Source organism: Trichoderma harzianum (assembly GCF_003025095.1).
Source record: "Trichoderma harzianum CBS 226.95 unplaced genomic scaffold M431scaffold_9, whole genome shotgun sequence".
Lineage (NCBI taxonomy): Eukaryota > Fungi > Ascomycota > Sordariomycetes > Hypocreales > Hypocreaceae > Trichoderma > Trichoderma harzianum.
This window is the reverse complement of record NW_020209257.1, coordinates 56-21,533: the sequence shown is the minus strand read 5'-3', so window position 1 is coordinate 21,533 and position 21,478 is coordinate 56. Positions and strand designations below refer to the sequence as shown.

Genomic DNA, 21,478 nt, shown 5'->3' with positions numbered 1-21,478 from the left:
CAAGGAGGGTGCTGATGCGAAATAGGTTTCAGATGACTATCAGAACAGTGAGTTCGGGCGTAACATAGCTGAGTACGATTAAGGGAGAGGTTGTGCTCAAGACTATATATAAATAAACAAAACTTCATGAATAAATAAACAGATAGACAAATACATAAATAATAATCTAAACATTAACTATAGGGATATATATACCAACATAAACTGTAAACATGCTATGTGTTTATTCGATTCACTTGAAGTGGTAGATAGATACGCTTTATGCACGCTGAGGAAAAAATACATGACGAGAGGCTAGTTCATAAACGAGGATTGATGAGCTCTTCTGCGGAATGAGATGGCTCACATCGTTCGGTGATGGGTTCGATCTCGGCTGGCTGCTATCACCCATGATAGTTTGAGGTTTATATTGGATTTTCCATGCCGATAGGAGGAGTCGTGCCTGCGGTGGGAGCTGTAATCAAAGCCTGGGCTTTGCTGTGAAGTGTGTTGCTGGATCCAAGGCCACGCCTCATCATCTTACCCAACACGGTAACTAATTCACAGGCATCGCGAAACATGTCATCGTCCATGCCTTCTGTAGCCTCATAGACCTCATTGATCGTAGTTCTTGCCAGGCTGCGGCTACCATTGGCGTCGTGAACGCATTCATAAAGAAACGCTGCGTATTCTGTCTTGACTGATAAACGCAAGGAGTGGGAGCCCCAGAGAAGTTTATCAGCTAACTCTGCGGCCTCTTCAAAATACTGATTTGCCGTGGGCAGGTAGTCTTTGGCAGGCAATAAGAAGGAGAGCGAGAGCGCCGATACCGGGGCCTCAAAGCCAGGAGGAGGGCCAACAGGGCCGCCTTCAAGAGAATGATGTATCGCATGTTGGTAATCATCCGCAACCTGGCCGGTCGGCACGGCGTCGGGATCCCAGCCCGGCATGTTGGACACGCGGGGCTGATTTCGAAAAAGCACAAAGATGTGATAGAAGCTGGCACGCAACTTGTATGCCAGGACTTTCAGCTCAACACAATTGCTAACGAAAGGGATGACATATTCCTGAAGCATCTTGAGCCCTTCGCGTGCCAGCCAAAGGATGCGCATAATGTTTTCATGGAGCGTCGAATCAGGCTTGCGCTGCTTCTTGACCTCGACGAGTTTGTCAGAGAGCCTAAGAGAGAGGCCCAGGATCTTGTAAAGTGTTGACGAGAGTATGGTGTTGTCATTTTCAACGCTCCTGGCCATTCGACCCAGGTACTTTTGATCCACCTCAGATGACGCCATGGGAAAGCGATGCTGCCGTAGGTCGTGTAGTAAAAAATACAAGTTGAGCAGATAGCTGAGAAAATTTCAAGGAAAAGGCTTCACGGAGCCCTCAAAATGATCGAATTTTTTGGCGTTGATAGATTAAAGAAGAAGAATCTCGGTTAGATACTTGGTGCGACAGTGCCAACAAGAGATGTGGATTGAAACGAGCGGCTATGCGACGAGGTTCCTAGATGCCAAAGTATTCCGTCAGTAATGATTCAAGATTGCAGGAGGTTAGTATGTATGCGATAAGACAAAGTGAAAGAAGGAACTCGAGCTGAAGCAATACTGAGGCGAGCCCACAGAGCCCCTAGTCCTGCTGCCATAGAGGCCGAGCCATAGCGTAACATGAGCAGTAGGAGATGCCTGGGTAGGATAAGGATGGTTGCTCAAGCGCCATGTTGAACGTCAAGCCTGGTTACGCAGAAGCACGCCCGCATTCCAGCAGCGCAGACAGGCGAGCTTCTGCTTCCCCTGACACTGACACAGACACAGCCTCCTATCCTGGAAAGGGGCGGTTGAAGCGCATCCAAAATCATGATACCGCTCCGCTAACTAAATTCGTGTGCAATTGGTGTCCGTCTTGCGAATCTCGACCGAGGCTCGTTGAATCTTGCCCAGTCCGCTGTGTATTTCTGTACTCGTGCTACAAGACAGGGGGAGACGGGCATAGTAAGCGTCGCACGACTTACCCAAGGTACTGTAGTCAAGGAAATATCAATAAACTTTATATCCTGCAATTGAGTTTGACGGCGCTAGGGCTGTGTGTCGCTGGTGAGAGTGCAGAGGTGAAGTTGGATGACGGGCGCGAAGCGACTCGGCGTTGACAGGGTGAAGCGTCATTCAGCCCCAGTGCGCGCGGGCTGTGTTCGCGTATATTGGCCAAAGTCCACGCGTTGTACAAGTACCTGCATCTGATCGCTTAGCATCTCCCCGCGACAGGGATTAATGGCTAAATGGATGGACCAGCTCTTTATTGGGCATTGATGCTAAGTTAGGTAATCGTGCAACCGTTGTTGCGAGTACAAAGCATGCACATGTGGACCAAAAGAAATCACTGAATAAAGGTATAGATGAAAATATAATTCCGTGTGATTCTCACACTAAATCTTGGTATATAGTGTACATGATAAGCATATTCCTCCCTTTCCAGAGTCACAAATGCTGGCTTCATGCTGCCTCATCCAGCCATGCCGTCATCTTATCCAGTCAATAAATAAGCTTGAGGGGGTTGGCGATGGGGAAAAAAAGCCAGGCTATTCGACGGTTTGTCGAATACAAGGCCTAAACGTTGAAATCATTGCGTATAAATAATAATATTGAATATTGCATAACACATTCGGGGGTAGACTTGAATCCCATCCATCTGAATCGTGAGTCGTTGGTTGTGGTCTGTGCCGATTCCCGAGAGATGCAATCTCGTCTGATATCTCACACATGAGACTCTTTACATGATGGTGCAGCCGAGGGTAGTGTGGTACTCGTCAATCTTCTTGACCTGGGGCTTGGCCATGACGGTGCAGCCGATAGTAGTGTGGTACTCGTCGATCTTGTTGGTGGGCTTGGCCATGACGGTGCAGCCGAGGGTGGTGGTGGACTTGTCAGTCTTGGTGTTCTGGAACTTGGCCATTTTGATGGTGGTTGAAGGGTTGAAGAGGTGAGGTTGGTGAAGAGAGGCTTGAATTGTAAGGTGATTGAAGCTGTTGATGATGGACTGATTTTTGTTTCCAGATGGCGGAAATCCTAGACCTTTTTATATCATTGCGACGGACGTGAAGATGGCCTGCGCGGTTCGAAATTGACTCGGAGAATTGATTCTGCTCATGTTGCCAAGCATTGTTCCCAGGCTAATCAATCGTCGCGCCGCTTCATATCGCATTGGTGCATTGAGTTATCATTCACATCATATCCTATTGTTCTCGAATGTGGGGTCGAATCGCCCATGCAGACACTTCTTCGCATTATCGCCTTCATATTGTTCTTGGCTCCGCTCCAACTTGAGGCAACGCCTCCAGCTGACCAACATCATTTTGGTAGCTCCCCATAATGTGCGAAAATCGAGCAACTGAGCATTGACTACCGATCGCCCGAGGGAATTAGGGGGTAACTTCATATTGTCATCAGCAAATAGTTCTATTATTATGTATCATTAGGCTGAAAGCTAGAGCCGTATTTGTGTGTGCGTTTGGTGAATTGAGGGATTGTAGTTCTTCTAATAATAACCTTTTTTTCTTTCCATTTGAGGCTGGTTCTTCTGACGGCTCGTTGGACTTTCATAGTCCCACCCGTTGTTAAATTACCCATTTTAATTCGTGCCACTAACAGCGAGCCTATCATAATCGTCAGTATGTCTTGCATCAAAACTGGGTCTGTTTGTATATCGTACTTCATCAAATGGTCCATAAAAGTCTGCAGGGAAACATCATCAGTGAAAATGGTTTGGGCAGAGGTTGCCCCCACACCGCCGTAAGGTCCCGTCGTGTGGGTGGTTGATGGGTTGAGTTTGGATAGCAGGAATCTAGCTTGGGAGCCGCCTGCGTCGCAAATAATGAATCTGGGCAGCGGGAACCGATCTGTGATGAGATCCTAAGGAACAATGTTAGCCGTTACTACATAATCATTCACTCCATGTGCTTACTCTAGCATCTTCCTTTGGCTGTTCCAATAGAGCAGCAAAGTTTTCGTATCCCTCTTGCTCTTGGTAACCAGCCTTCCGCCACTCAGCAATGGTTTCGCCATGGAAGATAAGAATGTGGAAGAAAGTATCCAGCAGCAAGATATGGGTCGGCTGAATGGACGCAGAGTCAAGTAGCACTGGCTGACCGCCATCCTGATCAAATGTGTACGAGTCCAGAGTCGGTTGAATCATGACGAGGGAGTTGCTGACGTCTTCGTGGTTCAAGACATGGCGATAAAACGCAGTCTCATCAGGCGAGTTGTTGAAAACTTGGAGGAACTGACTTCTTCGGAGGTGGAACATGAATTGGGGATAGAGGGTGAAATTCTTCTCCAGGCGGAACGACGTCGGGTCATCCTTACGATAGTCTGCAAATCTGGAGCAAAGCCGAATCAACATCCTATCCACCCAGCGAAGCACATCTGGGCCATCGTCGACTTCGGCCTTGAAAACAGCTATCCGCGACATGAGGACTGCCGCTGCTTCTTGGTCGAAAGACTGTGCAATAGCCGGGTCTCCGGCAGGGCCACTCAAATTTCGAGCAATAGTTGTTACTCGAAGGTGGAATTGGCCCGAGGAATGCTGGTAATATGTCAAGAACTGCATCATTCCCTTTTGTGGTGCCTGTTGGTGAGCTGCCGGTCCTTGGTTGGCAACTTCAAAATAAATACCATAGCTGGAGTTGGGGTCGATGCCACACATTTTCCATGAGCAGGTGTTACCAATACCACATTCTGTCTCACCAACCGAGACCGACTTCTTGTTGAGAGATACCGCATGCCCGATTAGGCCAGTGACTTTAAGCTCCTTGGTCGTCAGCACTTCGAGCACTGCATTGAAGCCCATGAGGAGGTTATCGTCGCCGTCCTTTTCGAAAATGCGGACAAATGATTGTTTGAACATGGAAGATGTGAAGCTGTCAGTGAGAATCATATGACCTCCTGTCGAATTGCAAAGCCCCTTCATTTCCAGTAAGCCAACCTGGTCGAGGCAGCCCGCGAAAATATCGATGATGTGCCCATTATGAGCCGTGCGCTTGGCAAGGTTATCGTAGAACTATCAGCCATGTTAGTTTACTGTGCAATGATACTCCATTAAATCTTGTTGGCTTCACCTTCAATGCCTTCTTGTAACACTTGACGTTATCGCGATCAATGTCGTGATGTGAACGAATCGGCTCCCTTAGTTCCGGACCGACAACCATACCGGGGCCTTCAGTGGCAGGCCCGCCGGCAAAGAGCATGATGCGACCACCAGAGTTTTGGAAAGTTGATTCCATCAGCCCGATGGCAACACTCAAAGCGACACCTGTGCAACGAAGGCTTCTCCGGTCGCTGGCGGTTGGCCAGGGATCTTTTTGTAGTGCCTCCAAAACCTTGGTGAGCTGGAATTCGGCTTGCTGAACAGGCAGGAGAAATCTCGTCGCGGCTCCAGCATTCATTGGGCGACCTGCCTGTGGTGGCACTCCAGGCCGCACGGGTTGAGAAGACAGTCCTAGCATATCTTGGACATTCTTGGCGGAGTAGTCCTTGCTTCCGCGGAACACATACGATTTGGCGCAACCTTCATAGCCAATCTCGTGGACTTGGGCCTAGGAACAGTTAATTTCCATTTGCATACAGAGATGTAGAATAAGCATACCATTGTGCCGTAGGTGATGAGGCCAACCAGCGCATTTTCTGGGAGCAGGCTGAGGCTCATCACGAGTGATTCCTTGAGTGCAGACAAGCTGTCCTCCTCTTGGCATAGATCAACCACGTACAGGAACAGAGGCGGCGCAGGAGCAGGCCTTGACAGCCTATATTCGATGGTAGTATTGGCAGGGTGCAGTTCCGGTGGGATCGCATTCGCGGTGATGTCTTTGTAATGCGCAGGGAGCTGGTTTCTTGACAGGCAGAATGGGCAGATCCATACTCGAGCACGAACATCGACTTGGCTAACATTGTCATCAGTTAGACACCCTGCACGAGGGACCAAGGAAGCTGTTTAGTCGCGGGAGAGCTTTACCAGAATGGATTGAGGACCGATCGACAAGGCTGCTTGCATGTGACGGGCTCGAATTGAAGTAGAGGCGTCTCGGGCTTCTCTTTCAGCGGGGTGAATAGAGCGCCAATAGGAACAACTAGTCTCGAGGCTTCCTGTTTGATTTATGAGCAAGAGCAAGAAGGAAGTGTACGCAGAAGGTGATCAATACCATTCGAGAGCTGGGGAAGACATTCCAGCTAAGGCGAACGCCATCGCGATCTTCCACCTCGCTCCATTGCTCCTTGACTGCTTCGTAGTCCATTGATAAATCGAGCCGAGTCGCTGGACGCTCAGCTCAGCCGGATGATGTGTTGGCACGAAAAGTACAGCTAGGTTGGCAGGGTCGCAATTGATGTATCGCAGGCGTGAGATGCTCGGGGTTGTTGAGGGAGAGGGTTTTCGACTGGTTTGTATATCATTTGTTCAAAATGATAACACGTTTGCAAGCACGAGCACCGCTGTGAGGACAGCTAGCAGTCTAAACTGAGACTCTTTGGCCAGCGTGGAGCAATTCGGCCCCACTAGAACAATCAACATCCCGCACAGCATCATCGTTATAGAGGGGTTATCGTAGCAACCCGTTAGCAGCTTTGCTAGCAGTCTGCTAGTAAAGCTGTTAGTGAGCTAGCTCTACGAAGTCATTGCGTATCGATTCTTGAATGTGCAAGCATACCCTATAAATACCTACCAATTTTGGTTTCTTGCGATTTTATATTTATGGCTTGAGCCCAGTTTTGAATTCATGGTAATGTGATTAACAACTTTAATGTTCGAATGTATGTTTAAACGTATGACCCTGGCGGTTGCTATGGTCTCTCCAACCCTTTCAAGGATGCTCAAGCAGGTGCCCAAAAACTACCTGGTAACAATGTACCTACCCTGCCTGCCAGGAACACCTACCTAGCCTAGTAGGTCATCTTTCATCATCACATCTTGTGTCACAGATTAAGACCACGGTGACCTCTTATTTGTGGACACTTGGAAATCCAGCTTCCTAAATGCAATCTGTTTTCTACCTCTCTGCTACTCCGCGAACCTCGCCGTCTAGACCTCTCTCTCCACCCTCTTCTTCCCGGTGACGCTTGACAACGACGACTATCTTTCTAACATCGCCGTCCACCATCTGCCCATCTCACAGCCCATCGGGCCACTCACAAGGATATCTGCGGCCAATGGCGGCGTCAACAGCAACTCCTTCGCACACTAACATTAAATCCCCCACTATTCGACGCATACGTTAGTTCCCTCTCCCCGACCTCTTCGAGACAAGAGGGTAGAGAGCCATGTCTCATCCTTCATAGAAGCACTAACTCGGGCATCTCCCAGTCCGCGAGGCTGCTGAGCTTTCAAATGCGCCGTCGCCTGATTACACCGCGGAGCCACTAGAGTCGGATCTCTTTGAATGGCACTTCACCCTCCGAGGCCCTCCAAATTCCCCATACAGCCAGGGTGTCTATCATGGCCGTATTATCTTGCCTCCAGCGTATCCTCTTCGGCCTCCTAGCTTTCGCTTCTCCACTCCAAACGGCCGCTTCGAGGCCAACCGGGAGATTTGCCTCAGCATAAGTGGTCACCATGAAGAAACATGGCAGCCAGCCTGGGGTATCCGAACAGCCATTGTCGCGTAGGACTTCCGCGCTCCATCACATGTCCCTATCAGCCCTTGATATCTGACTGATGACGGTAATGACACAGGCTCCGCAGCTTCATGGAAACGGATGTTCTGGGTCAACTAGGTGGTCTGGAGACTACCGAAGCGGTCCGCCGCCGGCTTGCTCAAGAGTCAGCGTCGTTCAAATGCGCAGTCTGTGCCAGAACAAACGCGGACATTATCGCCGAATGCGAAGACCGCTGTAAACAAGCCGCTTCTCCATGCCAGGATATATCAATTCCCGCTGAGCTGAACATGGGCTGGAGAGACGAGCTTGAGGCTGCTGGGAAGGGCCAATCACAGTCAGCTCATACGTCAAAGGTCTCACATGTACCTGATCAAAATGATAAGATCTCCGAAGAAGCTGAGCTGGCAGAAGGATTTGTCCAGACCGCTCCCAGTATCCCAAATGACGTAGTCGCACCATCACTCCCGGTGCCCTCACGCGAAACTCAGCGAAACTCTTCAACTGCTAACCAGACAAGAGCCGGAAGCGATGGAGTCCCACTGTGGATAGACAGAGTGATTATAGCTTTGGTCATCTTGTTGATTGCACTGGTTCTTAAAGTTTTGTTTAGTACATAACCAGCTGCCCTGTAATTGGGATGAGGGCTCCTGGGGCTTCCCTCCCCTGCATTCAAACAATCAGTAATATTTAGGTCAAATGTGCGAAGTAGATATCCATGGGTCACCAATAGCACGGCCAGCAGCCAATGAAGTCAAATTATAATGATCAATTTTGGAGCGCTCATGATCTCGCCCTATCGTAACTACTGCCGCTCGATATCTAGGAGCATATAAGTCATTTTGAAAGGGGAGGAAGCTCATCGTGGAAGGGTTGTCTACTAATAAGCTACCAGCCTGCTCTCACTGTCGACTGTATTGCCATGGTACAGCCAGCCACCACCACTCTCCCACAGTTACAGCCAATCCACCCATGGCCTCTTCAAAAACACGCGTTTTTATGCCCCAATTTACAATGAGACTCGCCTCAAATTCATCAAGAATCGGCCGCAAAGAGTTACAAACGTCCCTGATAGCCATGGGTCCTTTGGTGGCATAAGTGAAACAAATGGCCCCCAGTATATCGGACCATCTCTTGCTGTCTTTCTCTCCAAAAAAGTCAATCCACTGTGGGATTTCCCCTTTCAAAGTTGTAGAAGGCAACTCTTCTTGCGTCACAGCTTGTAGCACGGCAATGTCATTGCTGTACTGGTACAGGTCTGTTGGAACGGCCTGAAGTCGGAAATGATAATAAGATTTAGGATACTTTCGACTCTCATAATTACCCGGTTCGAACCCAAAGGGGATATTCGGTATGTCCAAGGGAGCAAGTGTAATTCTTCCGGCAGCATTCAAGTTCGTCAGTGCCATCATAGAGCCGTCATTCAGAGTGTACGGTATCTCAAACGCCTCACCCGTACGGAATATGCTATCCATACGGATTTTGAAAGCTGCTGCCTCTTCATATTTTGAGCGTTGCGCCACCCTGCTCAACGTTGACAAATACCATTCACTCAGCCTATATGGACGACCTCCAAATGGTGTCTTTTTGCTCCTGCAAATGACCCTTTGAGCTGTGAGTTGATCGATGGCTTCCTTAAGTAATAGCGAGCCTTGTTCTGTGCCTTCCCCTGACAAGGTGAGGAATTTTTCTTTAATCTTTCGCACAGAGTATTTCGCTTCGCTAGTGCAGCAAAGTGACTTGATCCATGATCTTGCAATATTTGCATTCGCGGCATTGGCATTGTCATTTATACAACCAAAGGCTTGATTGACTGGCAGTGCACCGGGCTCCGATGTAACCGCCTCAAACCTGGAAAAAATCGACGATTGAGCATGGAAATATCTCTCGCACCAATCTTCCTCGCTGGATCTGTTGGCTTTGAGCAAGAATCGGTGGGCAAGAAGGTCTCTTGTCTGCGGGATTTGGTAGCCTTCCTGGCGAGATATCCTCGTCGCCCATTTAATAAGGATTTGCCAGTCGTATTCAATCGGGTTTTCAAAGTCCAGCATGGGGAGTTCAAGGCTTTCAAAAGCTTCGATCAGCCGTTCTTGAACATCTCGGGTGAATTTTTTTATATGAGGCCCCTGCTCCTTACATGCGGCTGCCCAGAATTTACGCAAGGCAGCCAGTCGCATATTCGGGAAGATATGAAGTAAAAGGCCCCAATCGATGGCTTTATCTGCACCTCCTAGCAAGACTCGGACGACGACGAAAGCGGCTAGGAGGTCTCCCTGACTTGCCAGCTGGCCGTCCTCTATCTCCAGTGCCCCCGGTTCGTCTATTCCGTACGTTCCCCTCGGGGATATTGAAGTAAGTGGGCGAGTTATCAGAGCCACCCTTTTAATTTTCGATTGTGTCATGTCGCCAACATTTAGGGGACGCCTGGAATATCTTAGGACTGAAGCATCCAAGCTGAACTCGGAGTCTTCGTCATCACTTGATGTCAAGGCTTCTGATTCGTGCAAAATCTGGTCAACAGATTGGGGATTTAATGGCCCCTGGTGCTGCCACTTGAGACTAGGTAATGAAGTAGCACTTTCAAAACCAGCTGAAAAATTCACGAATAAATTGTATGGACCAGCAACCAGCGGAGATGCCTTGATGAACTGTTCCCTTTCAGCTAGCTCAAGATCGAGACAGTCGATTAAGCCCCTCATGAATCTATCATGAGCAGTTTCGGTACCGATAGCAGGGGTTGGCCTTCCAGTCTCATTCCCGGATATACGTTTGTCAAGGCCTTGGACCATGTCAGCCCAACGAAACCACTCTGCATCAGGCATCCAGCCACATAACGTGAAGCTAGAACTGTTGATTTTTTCCTCGAAAAACTGCAAATCGAGATATGGCCAGTTTCCATCGTCAACTGAAATCTTCACAGGTTCGGTCATAGTAACCTTTACGGCGACAGCAGTGGGTGAGCCTCCGAAAGTAGCATTTATATCAGAAAACCGGAGGGGTCGTGTTGTTCCCTGTGGCATTCCGTGATCATTTATAGACCAATCATCATCTAAGAATACGTTCGGGGCCAAGAATTGTATCTTCGCTTCATGAGTTGGATGAACCATGCTGCGATTGTTTTGACTTGAGGCCTCAATATTGTCAGAAAGCCAGCTGGTTGCAGCCCATCTTACTTCATACTTGTCGTGGGGTGGGGTGGAAAGAGATGCCAGATTTGGACTATTTGAACTGATCTGAGCGAACTTCCTTCGCTTGCTTGGAGTGGTTATGTCGCTCATCATTCCGTGGCGCCTCTTGGCTGAAGCTTGAGCCGCATACACTGGAGCGTCCAGCTGTGCGACTTCACCAGCAAGAATACGACGTCCTCGGCGGTTCTCCTTCCTCTCTCCATATTCAACATTATTACCCGAAGACCGAAACGGCGTGGGTATGAAGAGCTGAGGGTGTCGCTGCTTAATACTCTCAACAACATTCAGAGTTTCTGCGGAGAAAGCATCAAGATGCGGCAACGTAATGACCTGGCATTTGGCGAAGAGTCCGCTATGATCTTGAAAGCCATGCCAATGCTCCAGGACTGACTTGGCTTTAATCATTCGGCTTAGAGCCACTTGGAAGTCCTTTGTTTTCGGTATTGGTTTCTCGGGGTATCTAGTATTCCATACGGTGGTGAGAGCATGCCAAAGGGAATGCCCTCCGGGAAGGACCCCATCCTGTTGGGCAAGCATCTCCATCAGGAGCGCAGAGATTTGGTCAGTAACCTCACTTCTGAGAGGTTTTTTCTTTGAAACCTTACTTGCCCCATTGCCAGACACGGGCCCATATGATTGCTGGCTGCTAGCCAATTCTGCCTCTGTCTTCCCTGTGCCATATGCTGGGGAAGTAGTCTCATAATCAGGCTTACAGGTTGTGTCGGCATTCGAGACGTCCATCTCTCCGACAAGGGGGGTGAGGCCTGAATCCCGTCCAGGCTGGTTCAAACTAGATCCGGTACCTGAAAGGATCTCTAACTGGTCGGTATTGGATTTCCGATTCTTTAAGCCAAGCATCTGATTTGATTGCTTCATATCCACCCGTAGAATAGCAATCTGCTCCTGTGGAAGAGATGAAAGATTCAAAGTGTTTCTATGGTCTGAGTTGGATTGGGCTTTGGAAGATTGACGTAAACGATAAATCTCTTTTGGGTGACGGAGAGCAGTTGGCGATGTCGTATAATGTGAAGATTTACCAACTTTGGGTCTCGTTTCTGCTGGTGATAACCTGAATCTCGAGATCTCTACATCATCATCATCATCATCATCATCTTGTTGGTCTTTTTCTCCCCTTTCTTTCTGTTCAGTTGATTTACCCGCGACCCGACGTGAAGCCCTTGTCAATGGAGCAGGGACGGCATGGGGGATCTCAGCCAACTTGGTTGCTCTCGTTGAACGAGGGACAGACTTAATCTCTCTGCGGAATCCATCGACATTAGACGGGCTATAAGATGGATTACAGGAAGTTTGAGACTTTTCGAGGTGATATTTCAGGCCAATATCATTCTTCCAAGTCCTGCCACATTTGTCACATTTCCATCCTTTGCGTTTGGTTGTGTCATTGGTGAAAGATTCAGCCCGCCCCCGGTTACTAAGGCGGCTTAATCCCCGGCCACGCCCCCGCCCCCGGCCACGACCTACAGACTGAGAGGATTCTGTAGGCACTCGTATATCAGGTGATAGCGATGTATTTCTGGCTTGAGTCACATCGCCAGTGAGAATGTCCGGTGCTGCTTCTGTTGTTGCTGGCTCGGATTCGAGGAGATCAGTTTGCTGACTAGCCGCCTGTGGTTCAAGAAGCGGGCTCATGAGTTCTTTGAGAGCGTCCTGTGGTGCTTTCAATTTGATGATCATCGAGTCTCTCGCATCAGTGTAATCTTCATTTATGAGATGAACGCCGGGATGGCTGCTATGCGATGCCTCTTGTAGACTGTTTTGATCACTACTCTGATCAAATTGATGCTCTGATCTAATCTTTCGAGGCCTGCCTCTCTGTCTCCTTTGAGATAAGTTGGATTGACTGAGATTAGCTAGCTTGGAACTCCCAATGGAGTACAATTCTTGTGAGAACCCATATGATAGGCGTGAGTCGGTCCGTCGCTCCTGATCCTCCTGTTCGTCGATACTGGTTGGCAAAGTATCGGGCGATTGAAGCACCCAGGGCGAAGCCTGTGAAAGAGATGGCAGCGAGTATCTATATGATGCGACTTTTCCAGCTCTCGAGTGCTCGCTCCTTACTTGTAGATGCTGTAGCTGAGCCGGTTGGATATTTGGCGTAGAAATACATGTCGTTAAAGAGGATAGAAAACGTGTGAAAGATACACCTAGCGTAAGCCCATACACATCTGGATTCGTCAAACCTGCCTCGCCGCATGCCATTATGCTTTTTGTGATAGTAGCAGCCAAGGGTTGATCCGATGGCCACGTTGGGGCGACCTCTAGACATTTCGAAGAGGCAGATTGATTGAAAAAAGAGTCGGTAACGTCGTGACTATCTTGACTATAGAGTTCGCTGGATCTAGCGAGCTTGCCGGCTCGTTTTCCAGTTGCGAGGAATATAGACCAGTCCTTGGGTGTCAGATCGCGATTGAACTGAACACAGTCATTAAACACTTTGTTGTTCAACTTTGCAGCAACATAACGAATCGCATCTCGCGCATTCAGAAACCGGCAGACTTTAGAAACCACTTTCATTTGCCATCGCATGCCAAGAACACCCAACTTAGATTTCAAATCTTGCATTCGTAAAACACCCCATTCCTTACAGATTGCCATGATAGTGGTTGCTAACGCTGTGTAATCGACAGACTCCCCAGTCCATCTCGTGTGCCAAGGAACGGCCTCGAGGTTGATGGCAAGGACCTGGCGGGAAAGATTCATCTCGGCTTCCGGTTCCGCGGCTGCGCTCCTGTCTTTTGGCAACGGGGGAGCAAACAATTTGAGCCACATCTTGCTTGTTTTTGTTCCCCGAACAAGAGTCGTTCGCTTGGTAATATACCCTTTCTTGACTAGTGCATCCGTTCGCTTTGGTACTGAGCGCTTGTCTTGGTCAACTAGGCGACCAAGGTCACCTTGCAATATCCCCTGCGCTTTCGTCGAAGCGATGCCAAGAAGCAAGAGCCATTCGGAACGAGGAACGCGCTTATAGTCTATCGCATGTCCCGTGATAGCCTCCCACATTATCTCCGGAGAAGCATATATTCGAATGTCATTACCTTCGCTAGGCCCCGAGGTAGTAGAGGTAACAGCTTGCTGCGTCCGCCCATTGCCGTTGACAAAATCTACCTCTGGACGAGTATTACGACCCTTGTTGAGATTTTCCAATGCCAACACCTCTGAAAACATCAAGTGATTGAACTTTCGGCGAGGCCCAATGGATATGTCGGTCCGTCGGACAAGCCATTTCCAGATTGTGGCGACTGCATGATCCGAGAATTTCGATCCTGGATCCTGAAGATTGACGTCTTGGTTGTTGTGAAACGAAGCAGCACTGTCAGACAGACAGAGTGCTAATTTCGCAGCGTCGTTGAATTCCGAGATTGAGAGACCTATGTGGTAAGCATTAACAACCGTCCTCCGATAATTATTTAGCTATTTCAACGTGCTAGAACAAGATTCTTAATTTTGGTGACAAAGGCAAAATAAGTGCAGTGCAAGGAAGCCCATACCATTTTCACCGGCACATGAGATGACGAGCAATAGACGAGCGATTAGCCCTTCGAGTTCCAGTGCCATAATATATTATAGGATATGAGAGTACGCATTGTAAAAGGTTGATGAGCAAGGCTGAGATAGCAGGACCTCGTGTTGTGGATAGTGAAAGAGAGAGCTATGGCCGAGTTCCACTTGGAGCTATAGCATAGAGATAAAAGTTAAATATAATGTTAAATGTAATTACTTTAGATAAAAAAATTACGTAAGTTAAGAAATACTAATTACTTTTTAAAAATAATAAGATTTTTTTAAAAATTATATTTATTATTAAAAGTATTAATAATAAAATAATAAAATAATATATATTAATAATTAATTTAAAATTAAGAAAATTATTATTATTATAACTAATATATAATAAATATATAAAAAGTTTATTAACTAAATAATAAAATTCATAATTAATAAAATTATAAAATTTAAGAAAAATTTTAAAAAAATTTAATAAATAAATATATATTAAATTACTTTCCTAAGTATAAAAAATAAACTATTAAAAAAAACTAATTATAAAAAACCCTTTATATTACTTTATTAACTTTTTTAATAATTTTCTTAATACTTTTACTTAGCTTAAAGTTTTTAATACCCTTTAGTTAATTTAACTTATATTTTACTTTACTTAACTTTAAAAACGTTTTTTTAAATTTCTAATTATAAGTTTTTAATTTTATTAATTATAAATTTAGTTATTTATTTAACTACTTTATAATATTAAATTATAATTAAGTTATAATTATTATTAAGAAAAATTAAATATATTATTTTATTATATAGCTTTTTATATTATATATATAATTTATTTTTAAGTAAAATTATTATTACTTTTTATAAGTTAATGAAAAAATAAAATAAGCTTATTTAATATAATTAAATTATTAAACTATAAGTTATAGAGCTTAAAATTAATTATATTATACTTAAACTTTCTTATTTAAGTTTTATATATATATATATATATTAATTATTTCTCTTAGGTATAAAGAATAAACTACTTAATTAAAATTAAAATAATAAGTTATTATTAAACCTTTATTTAGTAACTATTAGCTAGTACTTTATTAATTCTTTTACTTAGTAGTAGTCTAGTTAATTTATGTTTTTTTATTATAATTAATTTAAGTTACTTTTTTTTACCTTTTTTATTTTTTAGGCTTTAGTAAACCTTTTTTATAGTATTAATAATATTTTTATTATAAGTTTTTATAATAATAGTTATTATTTTAGCTATAGTTATAGTTAATTTTTTATTATTTTTAATTATTATAGTTATTTATAGTAAATATATATTAATTATTAACTTATTTTTAATTATTAAAAAAGTTTATTATTTTTATAATATATTATTTTATTAAGTAGTTTTTTATATTATATATATAATTTATTTTTAAAAATTATTACTACCTTTTATAACTTAATAAAAGAATACTTATTTAATTTAGTTAAATTATTAAACTATAAGTTATAGGGCTTAAAGTTTATATTATATTTAAACTTTATTATTTAAGCTATTTTATATATATATTTTAAGTTTAGTTTTAAACCTTAATTAGTTATTATACTTTATAATTTAAATTTTTAAGGTTTAACTTAGTTAACTATAGTTAATTAAGTTAGGCTATAGATTAATTCTAGATTTTAAACTAAAGGTTAGGGTATAGCTTTCCTTTAATCTAGCTATTATAGCTTTACTAACCTTTTTAATAATAAATATAACCTTTATATATTAATTATATTATATTTAAATTTTATTATTTAAGTTATTTTATATATATATTTTAAGTTTAATTTTAAACCTTAGTTAATGATTATACTTTATAACTTAAGTTTTTAAAATTTAATTTAATTGACTATAGTTAATTAATTTAAATTCTAAATTAATTTTAGATTTTTAATTAAAAACTAAAGTATAGTTTTTTTTAAATTTAATTATTATAACTTTATTACTTTTTTTAATAATAAATATAATTTTTATATATATATTAATATTATTTAATTTTTAATATATATTTCTTTTATTATTTTTCTATAGTTATATTATTTAATTACTATATATTATATTTAAGTAAAACTTAAATTATATTATTTACTTTTTTATATAAATATTATTTAATATTTTATATAAGTTTATTTTTTTATAATATAAACCTTATATAAATCTTTATTATTTACTATAAATTTTAATATAAACTTAAATTTAATTTCCTTTTATTAAAATATTACTATTATTAATCGTACTAATATATTTTAATTTATATTATATTAATTGTTTTATTATTTTTTATTTACATTATTAATATATTATTATAACTTTCTTATAAAATTAAGTTAAACGTTTTTTAATATTTAATATATTTTCAACTAAGTATATTATTAATATTTATTTAATTAAAAATAACTTTAATAATAAATTTAATAAATTTTTAAATATTATTTTATATTTTTATAAATAATATATTAATTTTTTAATTATATTTAGTATTTTCTAAAGACTAAAATATAATTTTTATTTAATTTAATTATTATAATTTTATTAATTTTTTTAATAATAAATATATATTTTATATTTAGTATTTTAATTTTATATATTTTTAATATAAATATAAATTGTATTATTTATTATTTTTATTATTATATTTATACTTAATTTAATAATTTATTTATTATTAATTTAAAATTATATTATATTTTTTATAAAGTTTAAAAAATATTAAAAATAATAAAAATTATATTATTATATTTATTATAAAAAAGGTTAATAATACTAAAAGTATTAAAATAAAATTATTTTAGACTTTAATAAAACTAAATTATTAATTTAAAGAAGTTTTAATTATATTTAAATTAACTTTAATTAATATTGAATTTACTTATATCAATACTTTTTTCCCTAAGTATAAAAAATAAATTACTTAAAAAATTAATAATAAAAAAACCTTTATATTATTTTATTAACTTATTTAATAATTTTCTTAATATTTTTACTTAGCTTAAGGTTTTTAATATTTTTTAATTAATTTAATTTATATTTTATTTTACTTAAATTTAGTTTTTTTTTAAGTTTTTAATTATAAATTTAATTATTTATTATATTATTTTATTATATATTTATTATAATTAAGTTATAATTATTATAGGTTTTTTTTAATAAAAAAAAGGAATTAAAATATATTATTTTATTATATAGTTTTTTTTATATTATATATATAATTTATTTTTAAATAAAATTATTATTTAATTTATTTAAGTTATTAAATTATAAATTATAATACTCAAAGTTAATTATATTATATTTAAACTTTATTATTTAGGTTTTTCTATATATATATTAATTATATTATATTTAAACTTTATTATTTAAGTTATTATATATATATATATTAAATTTTATTTTAAACTTTTAAACTTTAATATAATAATTATACTTTATAATTTAAATTTTTAAAATTTAACTTAGTTAATTATAATTAATTAAGTTAAGTTATAAATTAATTTTAAATTTTAAATTAAAAACTAAAGTATAGTTTTTTGTTAATTTAATTATTATAGTTTTATTAACTTTTTTAATAATAAATATAATTTTTATATTAATATTTTAACTAAAGTAAATACATTTATTAAATTATTTTAGTTTAATATATTTATTATTATTAAAGCTTTTATTTATTATAATTAATAAATATAAGTTATATAATTTATATAACTTTTAATATAAATATTTATTTTTATATAAGTTTAAGTTATAATATTAATAAATATAAAATATACTTAATATATATTTTAATTTATTTATTATTATATTTATATAATAGTAAATTATTATTAATATAAAACTTTTTTTAATTTTTTATAAAAAGTAAATATTTTTATTTTACTTTTAGCTTAAGTTTAATAATTATTTTTTATTATAATTTAAGCTAAAGGTATTATAATTATCATTATAATTAATTTTATTTTTAATTATATTTATATTATTATTATTAATGTTTTCTTTTTATTATTTTAGTAATTAAAGTAAATATTTTTGTTAATAAATTTAATTTAAATTCATTTTTAAAATTATTTATTATTTATTACTTTTTTTATTATTTTACTTATTATTATTAAAATATAATTATATTAAATTTTATTTATTTACTATAAAAATCTTTTTAATTTTATTACTTTTTTACTAAGTTTATTTATTTATTAATAATTCTTTTTAATAATTAAATAAATAATTTTTTATAAAATTTTATAAATTTATTTATAATTAATTTAATAATAATTTATTATTATATTAATTTTTTTTTTATTTTTTTTTAAATTTATTTAATATTTATATATTTTATAAATTATAAAATAATTTTAATATTAATATATTATAATTAATATATTTTATAAATACTTTTTAAATTTAATTTTGTTTTTTAAAAAAAGATTTTTTTAATTTTATATTTTTAAAATATTATATTATTTTAATAAAAGCTATATTAAATTTAATTAAGTATTTACTAAAATTTAAAATAAAAAAATTAATAATTATTTATTTTATAAAATTTATATAAAAAATAAAAAGTATATATTTTAAATATATTTAATTTAATATTAAATTAGTTTTTTACTTTAAGTACTTTATATTTAGTAAATTATTAATTAATATTTTTACTTATTTAATTTATTTTTAAATAATATATTAATAATTACATTATATTTTTAATTTAAACTTTTTTTATAAAGTAATATTTATAATTTCTATTTTCTTATTATTATTATATATATATATATATAAAAATTATATATATTATTATAAAAGTTAATAAAGCTATAATAATTAAGTTAAAGGAAAACTATACTTTAGCCTTTAGATTATATATATATAATTATAACTTAAGTAAGTTTTAATTTTTTTTAAATTTAAAAAAAAATATATTTACTTTTTTAAGGTATTTTTATTTATTAATTTTATTAATATATATTATATTAAATTTATATTAAATCTATTAAATAAAAAGTTTATATTTATTTTTATTATAAAAGAAGATTTTAATTATTCAATATAAGTTAATTAATTAATAAATAATTAAGTTAATTATATTAAGAAAATAAATATAAAATTTATAAAATTATTTATATATATTATTTAATATATTTTAATTTATTATTAATATATAAATAATAAATTATTAAAACAAATTACTTAATTTTTATAAATTTATATAATATTATTTAAAATTATTTTTCTTAATTTAACTTATAATTATTAATAATTTAATAGAAAAATTCATAAACTTTTTATTAATAATTCTAAAATTACTTTATATAATTTTTTATTATTTTTAAATATATTACTTTTAATTATAAAAATTATATTTATTATTAAAAAAATTAATTAAATTATAATAACTAAGTTAAAGGAAAATTATATTTTAACCTTTAGTTTAAAATTTAAAATTAATTTATAATTTAACTTAATTAATTATAATTAACTAAGTTAAACTTTAAAAATTTGAATTATAAAATATAATTAATTAAGGTTTAAAATTAAACTTAAAGTATATAAAATAACTTAAATAATAAAATTTAAATATAATATAATTAATATATAAAAAAGATTAAATAATAAAGTTTAAGTATAATATAATTATTATACTTTAAATTTTATAATTTATAATTTAATAACTTAATTAAATTAAATAACTTTATATTTTTTTATTAAATTATAAAAAATAATAATAATTCTATTTAACAATAAATTATATAATAAAATAATATATTTACTTTAGTAATTAATAAGGGGGCATAATGTTTTTACTATGCAGGTATAATCTTACGTAGGTATAACTTAATTTTATAGCTTATATAAGTAAAATATTTTTATTTTGAATTTTTTTTTAAATAGTTTTTTTAAAAACCTATTTATAATTTAAACCTATATTTATTTATTTATTTTTTTTAATTTTATATAAAAAGATAAAGAAAAATTAAAATTTAGCTTATGTAATACCCTTTGTTTTTTTTCCCTTTTTTCTATTTATTTAATTTAAAAATAACTAATATAAATAGAAGTATATAAAAAATATATATAAATCTTTTAAAAAAAGAGCTATTTAAATTTATATTTTTTATATTTTTAAAACTTTTATTAATAAAGTTATTAAGTTATGCCTGCGTAAAATTATACCTACGTAGTAAAAACGTTATACCCCCCTATTAATTCCCTTTACTTTTTCTTAATTAAAAAAAATAATTATAGTAATTATAACTTAATTCTAATAAATATATAATAAAATGACTAAATAAATAATTAAATTTATAATTAAAAACTTTAAAAAAAAACTAAAGTTAAATAAAGTAAAATATAAATTAAATTAATTAAAGAGTATTAAAAACCTTAAACTAAGTAAAAGTATTAAGAAGATTATTAAAAAAGTTAATAATATAATTTATTAAAAGTTATTATTATATATAAAGATTTTCTTATAATTAGTTTTTTTTTAAGTAATTTATTTTTTATACTTAAGAGGAATTACTTTTAATTATATATATTTTAATAAGTAATTTATAATAATTATTAAATATTTTAAATTATTAATTATTTTTATTAATAAATTAATTATAAAATTAATAAATATTTATTAATAAATTAATTATAAAATTAATAAATATTTATTAATAATATTAATTTAAAATTAATAATAATTATAATAAATTTTATTTTTATAATTTAAAAGAATAATTATTATAATAATAATAATTTTATATAAATATTATTATTATTTATAATATAAATTTTTAATAATGAAATTTATAAAGTAAATAAAAAATTATATTATAAATTAAGTATTTTATTATAATATTATTAAATCATTATAATAATTAAAAGCTTTTAATTTAAAATTTAGAATTATTTTTAAAAAATAAATATTTTTTATATATTTAAATTATAATTTATAATTTATTATTATAAGCTAATATATATATAGCTATAAGATTAAACCTATAGGGTAAGTACTATAGGTTATCCTTAGACCCTAGGATTAATTAAAAATATATTTACTTTTAAAAAATAAATATTAATAAATAATTACTTAATTAAAAAAATATTTACTTTTTAAAAGTAAACCTAAGTAAATACTAAAC

General features: G+C 35.5%; 5 protein-coding genes across 5 annotated transcripts; 1 reads left to right on the top strand and 4 right to left on the bottom strand.

The window, feature by feature from the left end:
* Positions 1-272: 272 nt before the first annotated feature.
* On the bottom strand, positions 273-1,242 carry M431DRAFT_509767 (hypothetical protein). Its single transcript, XM_024919353.1, has one exon. It carries the CDS (start codon positions 1,230-1,232, stop codon positions 405-407), a length of 828 nt encoding a protein of 275 aa, XP_024772169.1. The 5' UTR covers positions 1,233-1,242; the 3' UTR covers positions 273-404.
* Positions 1,243-2,626: 1,384 nt separating this feature from the next.
* M431DRAFT_463451 (hypothetical protein) lies at positions 2,627-3,179 on the bottom strand. Its single transcript, XM_024915379.1, has one exon. The coding sequence runs from the start codon at positions 2,923-2,925 to the stop codon at positions 2,743-2,745; it is 183 nt and encodes a 60-aa protein (XP_024772168.1). The 5' UTR covers positions 2,926-3,179; the 3' UTR covers positions 2,627-2,742.
* A 421-nt stretch (positions 3,180-3,600) lies between these two features.
* Positions 3,601-6,259, bottom strand: M431DRAFT_483641 (hypothetical protein; the record flags this gene model as incomplete). The annotated part of the gene is made up of 7 exons (XM_024916137.1): positions 3,601-3,625; positions 3,682-3,881; positions 3,934-5,028; positions 5,087-5,563; positions 5,614-5,908; positions 5,980-6,110; positions 6,167-6,259. The coding sequence occupies 7 exons, from the start codon at positions 6,257-6,259 to the stop codon at positions 3,601-3,603; spliced, it is 2,316 nt and encodes a 771-aa protein (XP_024772167.1).
* A 910-nt stretch (positions 6,260-7,169) lies between these two features.
* Positions 7,170-8,233, top strand: M431DRAFT_89878 (hypothetical protein; the record flags this gene model as incomplete). Its single annotated transcript, XM_024924074.1, has 3 exons — positions 7,170-7,233; positions 7,324-7,621; positions 7,693-8,233. The coding sequence occupies 3 exons, from the start codon at positions 7,170-7,172 to the stop codon at positions 8,231-8,233; spliced, it is 903 nt and encodes a 300-aa protein (XP_024772166.1).
* Positions 8,234-8,515: 282 nt separating this feature from the next.
* Positions 8,516-14,377, bottom strand: M431DRAFT_7029 (hypothetical protein; the record flags this gene model as incomplete). Its single annotated transcript, XM_024921804.1, has 2 exons — positions 8,516-14,190; positions 14,311-14,377. 2 exons carry the CDS (start codon positions 14,375-14,377, stop codon positions 8,516-8,518), a joined length of 5,742 nt encoding a protein of 1,913 aa, XP_024772165.1.
* Positions 14,378-21,478: the final 7,101 nt, after the last annotated feature.